The sequence below is a fragment of the Bos javanicus genome, chromosome 23 (assembly GCF_032452875.1).
Source record: "Bos javanicus breed banteng chromosome 23, ARS-OSU_banteng_1.0, whole genome shotgun sequence".
Classification (NCBI taxonomy): Eukaryota; Metazoa; Chordata; class Mammalia; order Artiodactyla; family Bovidae; genus Bos; species Bos javanicus.
The window spans coordinates 13,332,395-13,347,494 of record NC_083890.1 but is presented as its reverse complement, the minus strand read 5'-3'; the positions used below and the strand labels follow the sequence as shown (position 1 = coordinate 13,347,494).

Here is a 15,100-nt window from a genome sequence, read left to right as displayed (position 1 = left end):
ACCAACACAATTTCTAATTAGCCCACTATACTTATACTTATAGTTTTCTAACTTCTCTAAAGAACCTGTTTTTAGAGGGTTTAAAGCATCTTGTGCCTCTCACGGTTGGGAGGCTGTGAGCAATCACATGTGGCCGGACGAGCCTGTCAGGCAGGCTAGAGAACCTTCAGAGGAGTTTGTAGGTTAAAACACTCTTGTCACACCCAAGAGTTTTTATTGACTGGAGCTCTAGGTTAACTCCTTCTCCGAAAGAGGTGGTGGGGGACAGCCCCCCGTAAAGTCAGAGGTGTAGGTAAGAGCACAAAGTAGTAAAGTAGGCAGGCTCTGGTTATGGGGGTAGATGCTCGAGGAGTTCCAGGGGGACTCCTGAGGCTCGATCCCGCCTTTGCGTATGTCGAGCCTCCTCCCTCATGACCTTTGTCACGGGCGGAGTACCTCACTCTGGCCCCCAACACCTTACCTTCAGCTTAGAACACTTCTGCGCCCAGCCACAGAGGGTGTGGTTATCCCACCGCTCATCCGGCTTCCTCCCTGCCTGTCCCCTCCGGGCTCTGAGTCTTCCGTGTAACTAGTCCCCAGCGGTGGGCTTGAACCCCCTCCCCTTGGAATCCACCCCACTTTTCCTGATTCCCTGTTGATCTTCTTTTCTCCCCTTCCTTCTTCAGTCAGAAGAAAGTGAGGCACCACATGAATACATGTCTTTCCCAAGGCAAATATATTTCTGGCTCAGACTAGCAAATCATTTTTCAGCATGAAGAACACAACGCTCCATCATTTTTCTCCTGTCAATTTTTAAGCAATAGCTGAAGCAGTAGTAGGTTGTTTGGGGGCAGCCAGGAAAATGAGCTCTGGCCCACAGGCCCCAGACTAAAGGAAATCAGACAGCAGGCCCAACAGCAGCAGCATAAACTCTCCATTTCCGATGTTTTTTCTTTCCATTTGGTTTCCATGGGACCCTGGGTTGGGGGCAGGGAAGGCTTCCAAAAATACTGATTTGCATTCTGTAGAAAAATAAGGAACAAAATTTCAGGCTGGCAAGGAAAAGGAAAAGAAGCATTCAGAACTGTGTAGGAGACCAGTACCTCCAAACTTTTCAGAAACCCAGCTCCAAGGCTAATTTTGAGGACGCCTCGTTGACTGCCATCTCTACCTCAGTGCTCTTTAATAAGTATCAAAATTCAGAAGAGGCTGCACCTTCAGGACTTGGAAATATTTTCCATCCAACTCACAACCCAGAATTGCAATGTCCTATTTTGGGGACTGAGATTGAGAAACTCCTGTCCTTTTGGGTTTGGGGGGGATTTTGTTTCTTGCTTTGTTTTGTTTGAAATTTTATACTACCCTGTGATGTTTTGTTTGCTCTCCTTTAGGTTTTAAGTGGTTCTGTGATTCAGCAAGCCAGCAGGCTTCCCTAAGTCATTTATATTTTCTGGGACTCAGCACTGGGACCTCTGGTTGAAATCCACTAAGAGGCAACAAAACTGAGAGTTCTAGACGGCATGACACGTCAGAGCCCCTGAGGCCAAAACTGATAGACCTCTGAGTCTGGCAGACTAAACAAAGTTGGGAAGAAGGCACAGGGCATCATCCCTTCTAAGCTCAGATCTCCCTCCCACCCCGCAGCGATTCTGGCACCAGCCCGAGACACCATCTTATGTCTCATCTTTGTAGGACCTGTTAGCTACTTGTCAACAAACGATGGAGTTTTTCTTGGCTAACCCTAAAATAGATACCTTCAGGAGTATTTGCATTTTTAACAAAAGCTTCTTGGAGATGGAATTCATCTCTAAGGGTAAGATATAGTAGGGAGAAGATGGTGTTGAATTTCTAGAATCACACCATGTGGGCTTCCCAGATGGCTCAGTGGTAAACAATCCACCTGCCAATGTAAAATCATACCATTCAGTGGATGGACCCACTCCCCTAGCCTGATGGTGGAGACAGCGACAGCAGTGGGTGCTTGCTTCTCCTCCCGCATCGCATCACAGCGTGCTGTTCCAAGAGGAACAATGTAAAGCATCTAAAACATTCATTCTTTCAAAAGGTATTTGGGGACTTCCCTGGCAGTCTTGCAGTTAAGACTTCGCCTTCCAATGAAGAAAATTGAGTAGAGTTCTCTGTGCTATACAGTGGGTTCTCACTAGTTATCTATTTTATAAATCGCTCGCTCGCTCAGTTGCTTCAGTCATGTCCTACTCTTTACGACCCGATGGACTGTAGCCCACCAGGCTCCTCTGTCCATGGGATTCTCCAGGCAAGAATACTGGAGTGGGTTGCCATTTCCTTCTCCAGGGGATCTTCCTGACCCAGGGATCAAACCTGAGTCTCCTTCGTCTCCTGCATTGCAGGGGAATTCTTTACCACTGAGCCACCGGGGAAGCCCCATTCTGTACACAGTAGTGTATTTATGGGCTTCCCTGGTGGCTCAGAGGTTAAAGCATCTGCCTGCAATGCGGGAGACCTATCAAATCCCAATCTCCCAATTCATCCCACTCCGCTTCCCCCCCTTGGTGTCCATACATTTGTTCTCTGTGTCTGTGTCTCTATTTCTGCTTTGCAAATAGGTTCATCTGTACCATTTTTCTAGGTTCCACATATATGCATTAATATACAATATTTATTTTTCTCTTTCTGACTTCCTTCACTCTGTATCACAATCTGTAAGACATACAGATGGCCTAGAAGTAGGTGAAAAGATGCTCAACATCACTAATTATTAGAGAAGTGCAAATCAAAACTACAATGAGGTGTCACCTCACACCAATCAGAATGACCATCATCAAGAAACCTACAAATAATAAATGCTGGACAGAGTGTAGAGAAAAGGGAACCCTCTTACACTGTTGATAGGAATGTAAATTGATGGAGCTACTATAGAGAACAGGATGGAGGTTTCAGTTGCCCTTTTAATCTACAATTCTCCGGCCCCTTGCTTCCCCGGGATCTCTTCCACTTCTCCACCTGACAAGTGCTGCTCCATCTTCAGGAGCCTCCCCACTCCCCCTGACAGACCTGGCCTCCCTCCCTCCTTGTTTCCCGGACCTAAGCCTGCCTTACAGCAAGCAGCGATTTCTTTTATAATTATTTGTTCACCTTTCTCCCTTACTGAACTTTTAACTCTTTAAGGGCAAGGATCCATCGCTCTAATCTTCTTGTTCCAGCTTATCTCTCTGTCACATGCCTAGCACAGCACCTAAGATGAATTAATACTTGTTGAGAGAATAAATAAATCATTAGTGAGGTGAGAAGCTCCTGCTCTTTTCAGGGCTGAGAGGGTAGGGGTCGCCAGACCAGAAAGAGCTGTTTTCTAAACCCTGAGAGGGAAGGAAGGTGAGGCTCTCTCTTCTGTAAATAAAAAAGGTGCTTTTGTATTTTATTTTTAACTTTGTGGCTGACCCCAAACTGGAGTGAGAGCTGGTCTTTTAGCACAGTCCAAAAGGCTCTAAGCCGGCAGAGGTGGATGAGAGGAGGAGTGAAATGGATCCAGGATCACGCACTGTGGCTGCCTGTGGGGTCTCTTCCACACACCCCTCTCTGTAGACCCAGCCTCACCCTCCAGGTGAAGCCGTGAAGCCCCAGAGGCTTCAGGCCTGGCCTCGCCTCTTGGCCTTCGGTCCATGGGCATCCTCGCCACCTCACCTTGACCTCCCGGAGCCGTCAGCCCTCACTCTCGTGCCCATTCACCCGAGGTCATCACCATGAGAGAACTCCAGTCCCAGAATCTTCCTCCACTGTAGCTGGAGGAAAATCAGTCCCCTGCATTCCTGACAATAAGCACGGTACTGCAGGACCCCAGGTGCCTTTTAAACCACGGAAAGTGTCAAATACTTCCAGCGGAACTATCCCATAATGTGGACTTTACTAAATTTCTAGTCTCTGAAAATTGATGATCTGTGTACAATATGTCATGGCACCAGCCCCAGATTTTCTTAACACTACCTTCCAAATTCTCTGCAAAATGCTCCCAAACTACCCTCTGGGCTTATCACCTCTGTGTGTCCCCTGTCCCTTCTGCTCCCTCCTGCCAGGACCCCCCCCCACCCCTCAGGAAAGGCCCAGTGGGGTTTTCCGCTGATTATAAGTTCTTCCGGGACCTACGACCATATCAGTGCCACGGGCTCTGAGAAGCCTCACCGTGGTCTTTCCACCCAGCTGTCACCTTGGGCTCTTGGCTCCAAAAGAGCGCAGAGCCTGGGAGAGAAAAGGCCACGAGCCCTTCTCCTCTACAGCTTTTTGGACAACCTCCACCCTGACCCCACATCCTCTCCTTTGGCTGGTGGAGGCCCTCTCATCACCTCCTGGGTGGGAGGCAATCTAGGGGTCCCACAAGCAGATGGGTTCTAAGTGTGATCTTGGTGGAGTTTCCCTCTCCCCAAACCCGGTTGTTGTTCAGTCGCTCAGTCATGTCAGACTCTTCGTGACCCCATGGACTGCAGCACACCAGGCTTCCCTGCCCTCCACCATCTCCCCGAGTTTGCTCAAACTCATGTCATTGAATCAGCGATGCCATCCAACCATCTCATCCTCTGTCGTCCCCTTTCTCCTCCTGTCCTCAGTCTTTCCCAGCATCAGAGTCTTTTCCAATGAGTAGTCCAGAGAGATTCAGTCCTCTACCCTCTATGGTTAAAACAAATCCTACACATGATAAATCATAAAAGTAACGCAGTAAAAGGGCATACACTGTCAGAGTTGGGCATGGACTAGGGTCGGGGGGAAAGTGTGGAAAGAGTCCTTTGGCTCTTGGCGGGCTCTGCTGGGCCAAAGCACCCTCCAGCTAATGTCCCTCACACATCAGGGCTCATCTTTCTGAGCACGGCTCAGACCCATTCCCAGGCCCACCTGACTCAGGAGTGTGCAACAGGACTGAGATGAGCCCATTTGCTTCTGATTGGAAAAGGGTGGGGTGTCTTGTGCCTCACCATTCAGACATTCTCCGTGGTGCTATTTTTATCAACAGTAATCATTAAATTGGTATCAGATGGGCTGGTCCAGTGCCTCACCCTGGGGCTGGGTGATGGAATACCATGCGTTTTTTCCAGGCAAAAGGAGATGTGGCACGTGGTCCATATGAATGCACCTCTCTCATACCCCAGGCGAGTCCCTCTCACCCTGGACCCAGTTCCCATGGCAATGAGAGCAAGGTTCTGCATCACTCCTGGTTCATGCCTGACCTGATTCATTTAACAGACATATGTTGTGTACCTTCTAAATGCCAGACATTGAACAAGACACTGGGGACTCATGAAACATATTATCTCTACCTCCTGAGAGACGTGCGTTGCACGAGAAAGGCCTGTCATGTGAAGTGGCAGCGTCTGCTGGGCTGTGCAGGTCACAGACGCGTTGCTAGACACAGAGTGGAGGGAGGATTTGTTTAGTCTGGGGGCTCACGGAAAGCTCCATGGAGGTGGCGGCCCTCAGCCAGGGCTTCAAAGATAGAGTTAAGTGGATGACAATACACCAGAGGGAACCACGGGCAGAGGCATGGAAACGACTCCATAGATTCATCCAAAATCCAGCTGTGCAAGCAGCTCTCACCATGGGGTCCCACACCTGCCTGGAGCCTCACCCTGAGAGGCTACGAGGAGGAGGCCTCAGGGCAGGAATGCCATCTGCTCACCCCTAGGGCCCTGGCTGTTCTGACTCTGTTTTCAGAGTCTGGCCCCATCGAGCAGGGCCCAGCCACACTGCTTGGCCGGTAGTGGCTCCAGGGATCCAGGAGATTGAAGTTAGTTGTGAACTAGGAACCTCCACCGCCATCCACTCGTGGGTCTTGTGATTGAGAACCTGACTTCTTTTAATTGGATGCCTGAAAATTCAGGGTGAAATTGAACAGAAAACCCAAATGGGGCATAACAGGAGAATGGGGAGAAACGTGGCCCCGAATGATGGCCAAAAGTGCTTTGGCAGATGTCCCCGGCCATCCAAGGCTTGGGGCTCTGGTTTTCATTTCCTTTGACCAGACATTCCAGACTCCACCCTGCAAGAGTCATGAGGAGGCCCAGGCTCAGGCCCCACAGGTCACAGCGGGTGTCCCTGAAAGGGCCTCCTCCTTGGGTGGCAGTGGCCAGCTGGAAGGGCCTGGGGCCACCTGTCTGGTCAAGAGCCTCTCTGCTGTGGGCCTCCGGAGCCAGGCTTGGCTCTGAGGTCTGACTAAAGAGACAACGGAATTAATGGGACCCCCATGCCGTCACTGAGGCCATTTCCCTGTGTCTCCAAACAGGGATGAGAGAGGAAATGTCGTTAGGACGCCAGGAGGCTTTTGAGATTTTCAAGAGGGACCATGCTGACAGCGTTACCATCGAAGACAACAAACAGATTCTGAAGCAGAGGTAAGGCCGCCGTGGAGAGCAGCTGGTCCTCCAAGACTTTGCCAGGCCAGCCTCCAGAAAACTTGCTGCTGCTCTGCCTCTCTCATCCGCCCAGTCCGGTTTCTGAGAGAAGGGCATGGGGTGTGAGCAGCTTCACGTTGGTTGAGTTGCGTTCAGCCTGGTACCCTTGTCTCCCACGTGTTAAGCCTCATTATCCCAGTACAGCTGGGTCACCAGCAACGTTAGAACAGGGGCTGTACATGCCAGCACTTTGCATACAGTCCTCACATCTTACATTAATTCCCAGCAGTCTGGGACTCTATCGCTATTTCACTGCTGCAAAGGCAAGGGAAAAAAAAAAAAAGTGCTTACAGTCCAAACCGAGAAGGAAATGGCAACCCACTCCAGTATTCTTGCCTGGAAAATCCCATGGACAGTGGAGCCTGGTGAGCTGCATAGTCCTTGGGGTCACAAAAGAGTCAGACATGACTTAGTGACTAAACAACACATACCAAACCCCACATCTTAAAACTCCAGGCCCTCCAGCAGCTCTGCAGAGCCGCCCTGTACTTCTTGGTCACGGGACGCGTGTACACATGCATGTCCTGTGACCCAGACACCTCTAATGTGTTCTCCTGGCCAGAAGCAGAGCAGGCAGCACCATTCATTGACAGGTTGTCCAGCAAAGCCTGTGTTCTAGGCCCTTTAGAAAAAGCTTAGAGGTGCATCGTTTGTTACAGCTAATGCCTGAATTCAGCACATGTCCTCAAGCTGGTGCAAACAGAAAACACTGCTGGACGTGTGGGCCTACGGTTTAAAAGAGAGGGTTCTAGACCGCGATCTCTCAGACGTCATGTGTGACTCCACAACACAGCACACAGAACATTTTCAAAAAGTATTTGTTGAATTAAAATGAGCTCCAGGTTTAAGAATCATATGTTTATAAATGCTTCAAGGAAGCATGAGAAGGGGACGAGCTCTCTCAAGGAAACGGGCTGAAGTACAAGAGCCTGGAGGGTAAGAAACTCAGGGGAAGCTTTCAAGAACGGAGGGGAGGGAGCTGAGAAGAGAGGAGAACCAGCAGGAAAGACCAGCCTGAAAGCCAAGAGGGGAGATGGCTCCCAGAAGCAAGTTGTCCGTGGTGGTGGTGTCCGATGCTACAAAGAAGCAGGCAGGGGGGCTTCCCTGGTGGGCCAGTGGTTAAGACTCTGCTTTCCAATGCAGGGGTGCAGGTTTGATCCCTAGTCGGGGAACTCTGATCCTATATGCCACAAGTCGCATCCAACTCTTTGCGACCCCACGGACTGTATCCTGCCAGGCTCCTCTGTCCGTGGGATTTCCCAGGCAAGAATACTAGAGTGGGTTGCTGCTCCTTTCTCCAGGGGATCTTCCCGATCCAGGGATTGAACCCAGGTGCCTTGCATTGCGGGCAGCTTCTTTACCATCTGAGCCACCAGAGAAGCCACAAGTGCACCCAAAATTGTTTTTAATTTATTTATTTTGTAATTGAAGAATAGTTGCTTTACAGAATCTTGTTTTCTGTCAAACCGCAACATGAATCAGCCATAGGTATACGTATGTCCTCTCCTTGAACCTCCTCCTATCTCCCTCCCCATCCTGCCCCTCTAGGTTGATACAGAGCCCCTCTTTGAGTTTCCTGAGCCATACAGCAAATTCCCCTTGGCTATCAATTTTACATATGGTAACGTACGTTTCCATGTTACTCTCTCCATACCTCCCCACCCTCTCTTCCCCTCTTCCCGTGTCCATAAATCTCTGTTCTCTATATCTGTTTCTCCATTGCTGCCCTGCAAATGAATTTTTTGGTACCAAAAATTCTAAAAAGAGGTCAAATAAATAAAGCTTGTTTTCAAAAACTTAAAAAGTATTAAGCTGGAGGCAGCAGAAAAAAGTGCCCGGGGAGTCAGCAGCTGAAAGGGCTTGAACTACAAGAAGTGAAGGAGCAGGTGAGAAGGAACTGGGCAAATGAAGGAGGGCCAGCAGTGTGTTCGGAGAGCTGTGAGAGGAGGAGGACTTCTGTGGCAGGAAAACGGGAAGTAGCCTGAGGAGATCAGAAGTTTGTTTCAGGAAGGAGAACTGGTCAGGGTTGTAGGCGGCAGGCAGAAGCAAGCTCCTGGGGGGAGCAATCAGGGAGAAAGAGAAGGGGCAGAAAAGTAGGGAACAAAACAAGGGAACCGTTGGCCCCGCAAGGCTCCAGGGAGCCAGGCAGTGGGGACCGTCAGAGGGCGGGGGGCCTGGAAGGAAGCCGGATGGAGAAACACAGCAAGGTGGGCTGACGCTGATACATTTGGAAGCAGAGGCGGCGCGTTAAAGATGGCCTCTGTTTTGTCTGTGAAAAAGGAAATTGAAGCAGGACAAGAGATTGAGGGTGGTGATGAAGGTTCAGTATGTACAGCTGCCACAGGCAACAGGAAAGAAGGCAGAGCTGGGAAAAGGAAAAGGGAAGGCCGGCGGCCCTGAGGGCCCAGCTCAGCCGTTAGCCAATGGTGTTTACACTCGGGGGCGCGGATCCCAGATCACTGGAGGAATCCAGTGAAGGCCGGAGCAGCCCTCCTAACCAAGGAGGTGTCTGCACCCGCTGTGACCCAGCAACTCCCCTTCTGGGTTTACAGCCAGTGTGTCTCTGCACCTGCAGGAATGAGTTTCAGAACCCCCCCACAGATACCCAGGGCTTCCCCAGTGGCTCAGACGGTAACGAATCTGCCTGCTTTGCAGGAGACCCAGGTTCAATCCCTGGGTGGGGAAGATCCCCTGGAGAAGGGAATGGCAAGCCCACTCCAGTCTTCTTGCCTGGAGAATCCCATGGACAGAGGAGCCTGGCGGGCTACAGCCTCTGGGGTCACAAAGAGTCAGACACGACTGAGCAACTAAGCATGCATGCACAGATACCAAAATTTACACATGCTCAAGTCCCTTAGGCAAAATGAGTAGTACAGTCGGCCTCCAAACCCACAAGTTCCACCCACGGATCCAGAGGGCCGACTGCAGCTCCCAAGAGGTTCTCCGCCTCAGAAGGGGCCATAGATGAGGATGTCCACGGCAGCTCTGCTTGCGGCTGAGGAGGGCTGGAAAGCCGGTGGGTTTGTCTCACCCACCAGAGACCTCAACTTTCACTAGAGTCGCTTTATTCTCTCCCTGTGTGAGTGCTAGTTGCTCAGTCGTGTCGGACTCTTTGCGAACCCCATGGACTGTAGCCCACCAGGTTCTCTGTCCATGGGATTCTCCAGGCAAGAAGACTAGAGTGGGTAGCCATCCCCTTCTCCAGGGGATCTTTCTGACCTGGAGATGGAACCCAGTTCTCCCACATTGCAGGCAGATTCTTTACCATCTGAGCCGCCAAGGAAGCCCACCTTCTCCGATCTGCGCCCCTGAGTGTAAACACCATCGGCTAACAGCTGGGCTGGGACCTCAGGGCCGTCGGCCTTCCCTTTTCCTTTTCCCGGCTCTGCCTTCTTTCCTGTTGCCTGTGGCAGCTGTACCTACTGAACCCTCATCACCACCCTCAATCTCTTGTCCTGCTTCAACTTCTTTTGTCCGTCTGGCTGATCGTCCGTCCCTGGGGAAGTGGAGAATAGAAGGCTGGGGGCGCTCCGTGCAGGCCACAGTTGGGGAGCTGGGTGCGGCAGGCAGCGGTGGATTATTGAGCACATGCCAACAAGGGCAGCACTAAGTAAGACCACAGTTTATGTAAATTATAAATAGATGCACACAAACAAACAAAGACAGCAGAACAAAAAAGTATACTTCAGCCTACTTTACCAGTAAGGAAGGCTACCTCTGCAGGGAGCAGAACGGGAGCCCGACGTGGCATGTGAGTGATAGATGGATAAAACAAGGAGTAGGGAGAAGGTGGGTTTCCCTGGCGGCTCAGATGGTAAAGAATTTGCCTGCAATGTGGGAGAGACCTGGGTTCCATCTCCGGGTCAGAAAGATCCCCTGGAGAAGGGAACGGCTACCCACTCTAGTCTTCTTGCCTGGAGAATCCCATGGACAGAGGAACCTGGTGGGCTACAGTCCATGGGGTTCGCAAAGAGTCTGACACGACTGAGCAACTAGCACTCACACAGGGAGAAAATAAAGTGGCTCTAGTGAAAGTTGAGGTCTCTGTTTCCAGGAAACTGGAATATGCACACCCATGAAGACTTGAGCCTGTGAATCCAGGGGGTTTCATGTACCTTTCAAACCTCTCCCTGGGGCAGGCTGTGTATTTTCAGCTGGACGTGTTGGAGCAGGACACCTTGTTTGTCTGGAGACACGTGCATCAGGCTGGAAGACAGCTGCCTCGTCCAGTGACTTCACTAGAGCCCTCAGCTATGTCCACCCCCGGGGCTTCAGGGCCCATACCGGTGACCTCGTAGCCCTGGCTTCATGGTAAACTGACCCGTGGAGCTTGTACAAGCTACCAGAGCCCAGGCCTGACTCCCTGGATATTCTCACTGAATTAGGTAGAGCCCGAGCATCCATTTGTTTCAGAATTCCAACATGCCACCATGTTTGAAAACCACTGGCCAGACAGAGAGCTTGTCCAGAGACCTTGAGAAAGAACATAATATGTCATGTCTCTTATTCTAGAATTGGTATGGCTCCTGAATCAGGCTTGTACTCTTGAGCTTAGAGGTCTCTTTCCAGCGGGAGATGGGTTTGGCGGGGAGGGGGGGGCGGGGGGAGGTGGGGTGGTTGGAAAAGATGAGGATGTATGGGGTTCCAGTACAGAGTTCACTAACTCTAGAACAGCAGAGTTCTGACAGCCACATGACAGATGTGCTTTTGGGCTCACACACATGGAAATCGCACAGGACGGGCTGGTGCGAATGGTGGTCCCATCTTCCTCAAGGCCCTAAAGCAAAGGAGTTAATGAAACTCACACAATGCTCCCCTCTGAGAAGAGGTTTTCCCAGCAGTAAATCAGTCTTTTAAAATCAAATGAAAAGTCAGCAGACCAGCCCACATTTTTAAAATATCTACATCTGTTCAGCGTTACCAATTATTAAAAGAATATTTGGGACCGGGGAGTGTAAGCCAGGTCCTACTCTTTTCTCAGGATTGGAACTTTTGCATTCACAGAGAATATTCAATTAGCAGATATTACATGCTCATAACTCTTATGGCAGAGGACAAAGAGAGATGTTTTTATAGAAAACAAGTATCTACAATCAGTGCTTCCATAGCAGACATTGAAATCAAGTGTGAAAAGCTTCCAGGCCTCCATCTCTTTAGGAATCGGTCTGCAGTGACCCTGATCCCACCAACCCATCTGCTCCCAGTCCCTCTAGTGACCGAGAGCATCACGTGGACCATCTGTTGGAGGAATGATGGGTCCTAGGAATACAGATATGCGCCTGAGTGGTGTTCCCCAGGGTGGTTAAATTGCTATTCCCTGGGACTTCCCTGGCAGTCCGGTGGTTAAGACTCTGCGCTTCCAATGCAAGGGCCGAGGGTTCGATCTATGGTCAAGGAACTAAGATCCCACACGCTGCCCAGCACAGCCAAAAAATAATTGCTCTTCCCTAACTCTACTTCTAATAGACTTCCTCTTAGAAAGTCTTACCTTCCTGATTATCCACAGCCAGCAGAACCCGTGGGCCTGGGCTCTCCCGTTTTGTTCACTACTTCTCTTATCAAGTAACTCTGCCAACCCAGGGCCCTAGTGCTGCAGCTGGAGAAGTCCAGAAAAGAAGGGCTCAGGACCACCACTACCCCCCAATAACACAAGCCTTGGTCCAGCTCGGCCTCGTAAGCCAATGGCAAGTAGCTTCTAAGCCCAAGGACTCTTGATGACTTGAATTCCCTCAGCTGCCCCAGAGTGTGGGAGTTGATGCCGAGCTGCAAGAGGGGACCATCCGTGGCTCAGACGTTAGGGCCACTTAGTAGGAGGGATGTCTACCCCTTGTTGCCAGCATGTCTCAGCTCTGCCCCCAGCCTGGGGATAGTTGTGCTGCCTGCCTGTGACAAAGATATGAGATGTTGGCACATTAATAGGATATCTGCCCTCCAGCAAACTGGAGCACGTGAGCCAATTCTTAAGCTGGATTTTTCAATAGGAGACAATTCAGATAGAAGTGCAATTGAAAATCGCTATATTTTCCAGGCATGACTCATCCTCACAGTATATAATAGCATGAAGAGAGAGGCTGGAAGCCCCATGCTTGGCTAACTCCAGTGCCCAGGCACCACCTGGCTGACTTTCTTTTGTGACGGGTCCCTCATACAAACTGAATCCCCTGTCGCAGGGTCCCATTCAGTAACAAAAGAGTAAATCAATGGGGAGGTCAGCCGCAATTGGAAATGAAGGCATTGATAATGTGAACGAAACCAAGAAAAGCAACCCCCGTCACTCAGTTGAATCCTTTAGATAGAGATTAGAACAACAATACCACACCAACAGGAAAACTGGACCAAGAGCATCCAAGAGCAAATCTAACACCATCATCTGGAAATAAAGTCCACCCCAAATAGGAGTTCCCTGGTTCCTGTTAGACTTCAGTTTTAACCTTTATTATTTTTCCATTTGTTTTTTGTATTTACACCTTGTCTCCTAAACTAGAATTATGAACTCTGAGAGCAAAGATTAGATTAGAATCTTCTCAGTCTCCCCACAGTTTTTTTTTAAAACAACACTAGCCATAAAAAAGGTATTCAAAAAGACTTTTTTTTTTTTGGCTTGAGAGTGACAATTTGAAATTGTCTTTGAGAAACCTTAGCAGCCCAGATGCTGCCTGAGAACTGCTTGCTAGAAGTAGGTGAATGTAGCGGTGGCTTCCTGTGTCGGGGAGGAACCCCTTGGTGGGCGACAAGAGGGCAGCCATCTTGATGGGGAAAGGGGACACGATAGAAAGGAATTTCGGTATTTTAAAAAGTGTAATAGAAATGAACATTGGATCTTCATCACCATATAACAGAGGCAGCCAAGGTGTCATATCAGGAATGAGTCAACAGAGAAAGGAAAGGACATAGAACCAGTCTTTATGATGGGGAAGCGAATTGGACGTTCACTCCATGAATGGGCAACACATTTTTTTTTATGTTAATCACCCTAGACAAGAAGACAAAGACTGAAATGTGGGAAATAGCCCAAAGGCAGGCAACATAATTGCAGGGAGCCGAGCAAGTAGCGGTTGAAGTGGTATGGGGGAGAGATGACAGCACCCTCTCAGAGCCGGTGGCGCAGGGTAAAGCTCAGTGGGATGTCAGTGTAGGTACTGAGGACAGAGAGGGGGCAAGACTCCAGGACTGAGTGAAGGGGCTGATGGAGAGAAGGGCAAAGGCTGGTGTGGTGTGTAGGTTAGTGGCATGAGCCCCTGGGTGAGTGTAGGTGCCAGGCAGCGAGGGGAGAAAGGCAGGGAGGTCTTCAGGGAAGGACCTCAGCCCTGCTCTGGATCCCATAGGTTTTAGTTATCTGCAGGGCATCAAACAGACAGAAAATAAAGCAGGACTGAGATCTGGGAGGTGTCCAAAGAGGTGGCCAATGAAGGCACTGGCCTGAGTGGAGTGCCTAGAGAGTGGGTGTCGTGAGGAAAGGGTCTAAGACTAAACCCTGACCACTGAGGAAAATGAGAGTGTTGGTCACTCATTCATTTCCAACTTTGCAACCCCATGGACTGTGGCCCACCAGGCTCCTCTGTCCGTGGAATTATCCAAGTAAGCGTACTAGAGTGGGTAGCCCTTCTCTTCTCGAGGGGATCTTCCCGACCCAGGGATTGAACCCAGGGATCAAACCGAGGCCTCCTGCATTGCTGGCAGATTCTTTACCATATGAGCCGCCAGGGAAGCCAAACCCTGACCCTTACCAGCATCTAAGGAACAGATTGCAAAAGAAAAGCCTGAAAAGGAGTCTGAGAAGCAACAGTCAGGGAGAGAGGGGGAAAAAAAACAGGGAGATACATGATGAAACGTGGAAGCCAATGGAAGAGAATTGTTTTCACTCTGCGGTTCTCTCACAGTAAATGAATTCTTTTGTCTAGAGCTCAGGCGAGGGCAGGAAGAAGGCGAGGGGGTGGCTCTGAGGGAGCTGGGCTGGGGGTTCTGGAGATGCAGGAGGACCAAGACAGGAATGCAAAGCCATGTCTTATCACTGTTGACTCCCCTCCTTCTCCTTCAGGGCTGGGCTTCCTCAGGCAAGAGTCTGTCTTGAGAACGCAGGAGCAGGAAAGCATGTGGGTGAGGTGGCCTGGGGTGGCAACAGCTGCAGAGCGAAGGAAAACGGTCTCTCAGAGACGGCTCAGCCCTCAGCCCACACCTCTCTAGTGGGAAAGCCCTTTTTAGCTCGGCGCTGGGCTGCAGAGAGCCTGGAACAACAGCCCACGGCTTCCCGGCCATGTCTGCCAGCCCGGCGTGGGGCGGCTTTTTGAAGACGGTTGACCACAGCACTCAGCAGCTCCTCGCCACGGGCCCCACACCCCGACACATGTGGGTGACCACCAGGGAGGGCGGGGGGCTCCCTTCCATGCTTGTGAGGGCTCCTCTGCGGAGATGGCCCTCTGTGCCTTCAGAATCTTCCCTTCTCCGGCTCTGTCCTGGTTTCCTCCAGCACTGATATAAATCTCAACAGCTTTGCAGCCTTGCTCTTGTAGTTTCCTCATTCCCAAGAATCTCAAGCTTCCAGAACTCTGTGAAACAGGCCATCAGAGGCGTCATTCACTGGGCTGTGGAGGACTATCAAACGCCGTGAAACCACAGGTCCTGAGGATGGACGTGGTACCAACAAACAGATAGAGCCCCCCCGCCCCCTGCCACCTCCACATGGCAGAGCTTAAAGGATGAAGATAGTC

General features: G+C 50.5%; 1 protein-coding gene across 5 annotated transcripts in view; it reads left to right on the top strand.

The window, feature by feature from the left end:
* The window catches only part of KIF6 (kinesin family member 6), a 422,151-nt gene that overhangs the window by 325,441 nt on the left and 81,610 nt on the right, over nucleotides 1–15,100 (top strand). For all 5 annotated transcript variants that reach the window (XM_061398076.1, XM_061398073.1, XM_061398075.1 and 2 more), the window contains exon 14: nucleotides 6,224–6,332. In XM_061398076.1, the coding sequence (XP_061254060.1) occupies nucleotides 6,224–6,332 (109 nt within the window). The remainder of the gene's footprint in view (nucleotides 1–6,223; nucleotides 6,333–15,100) is intronic.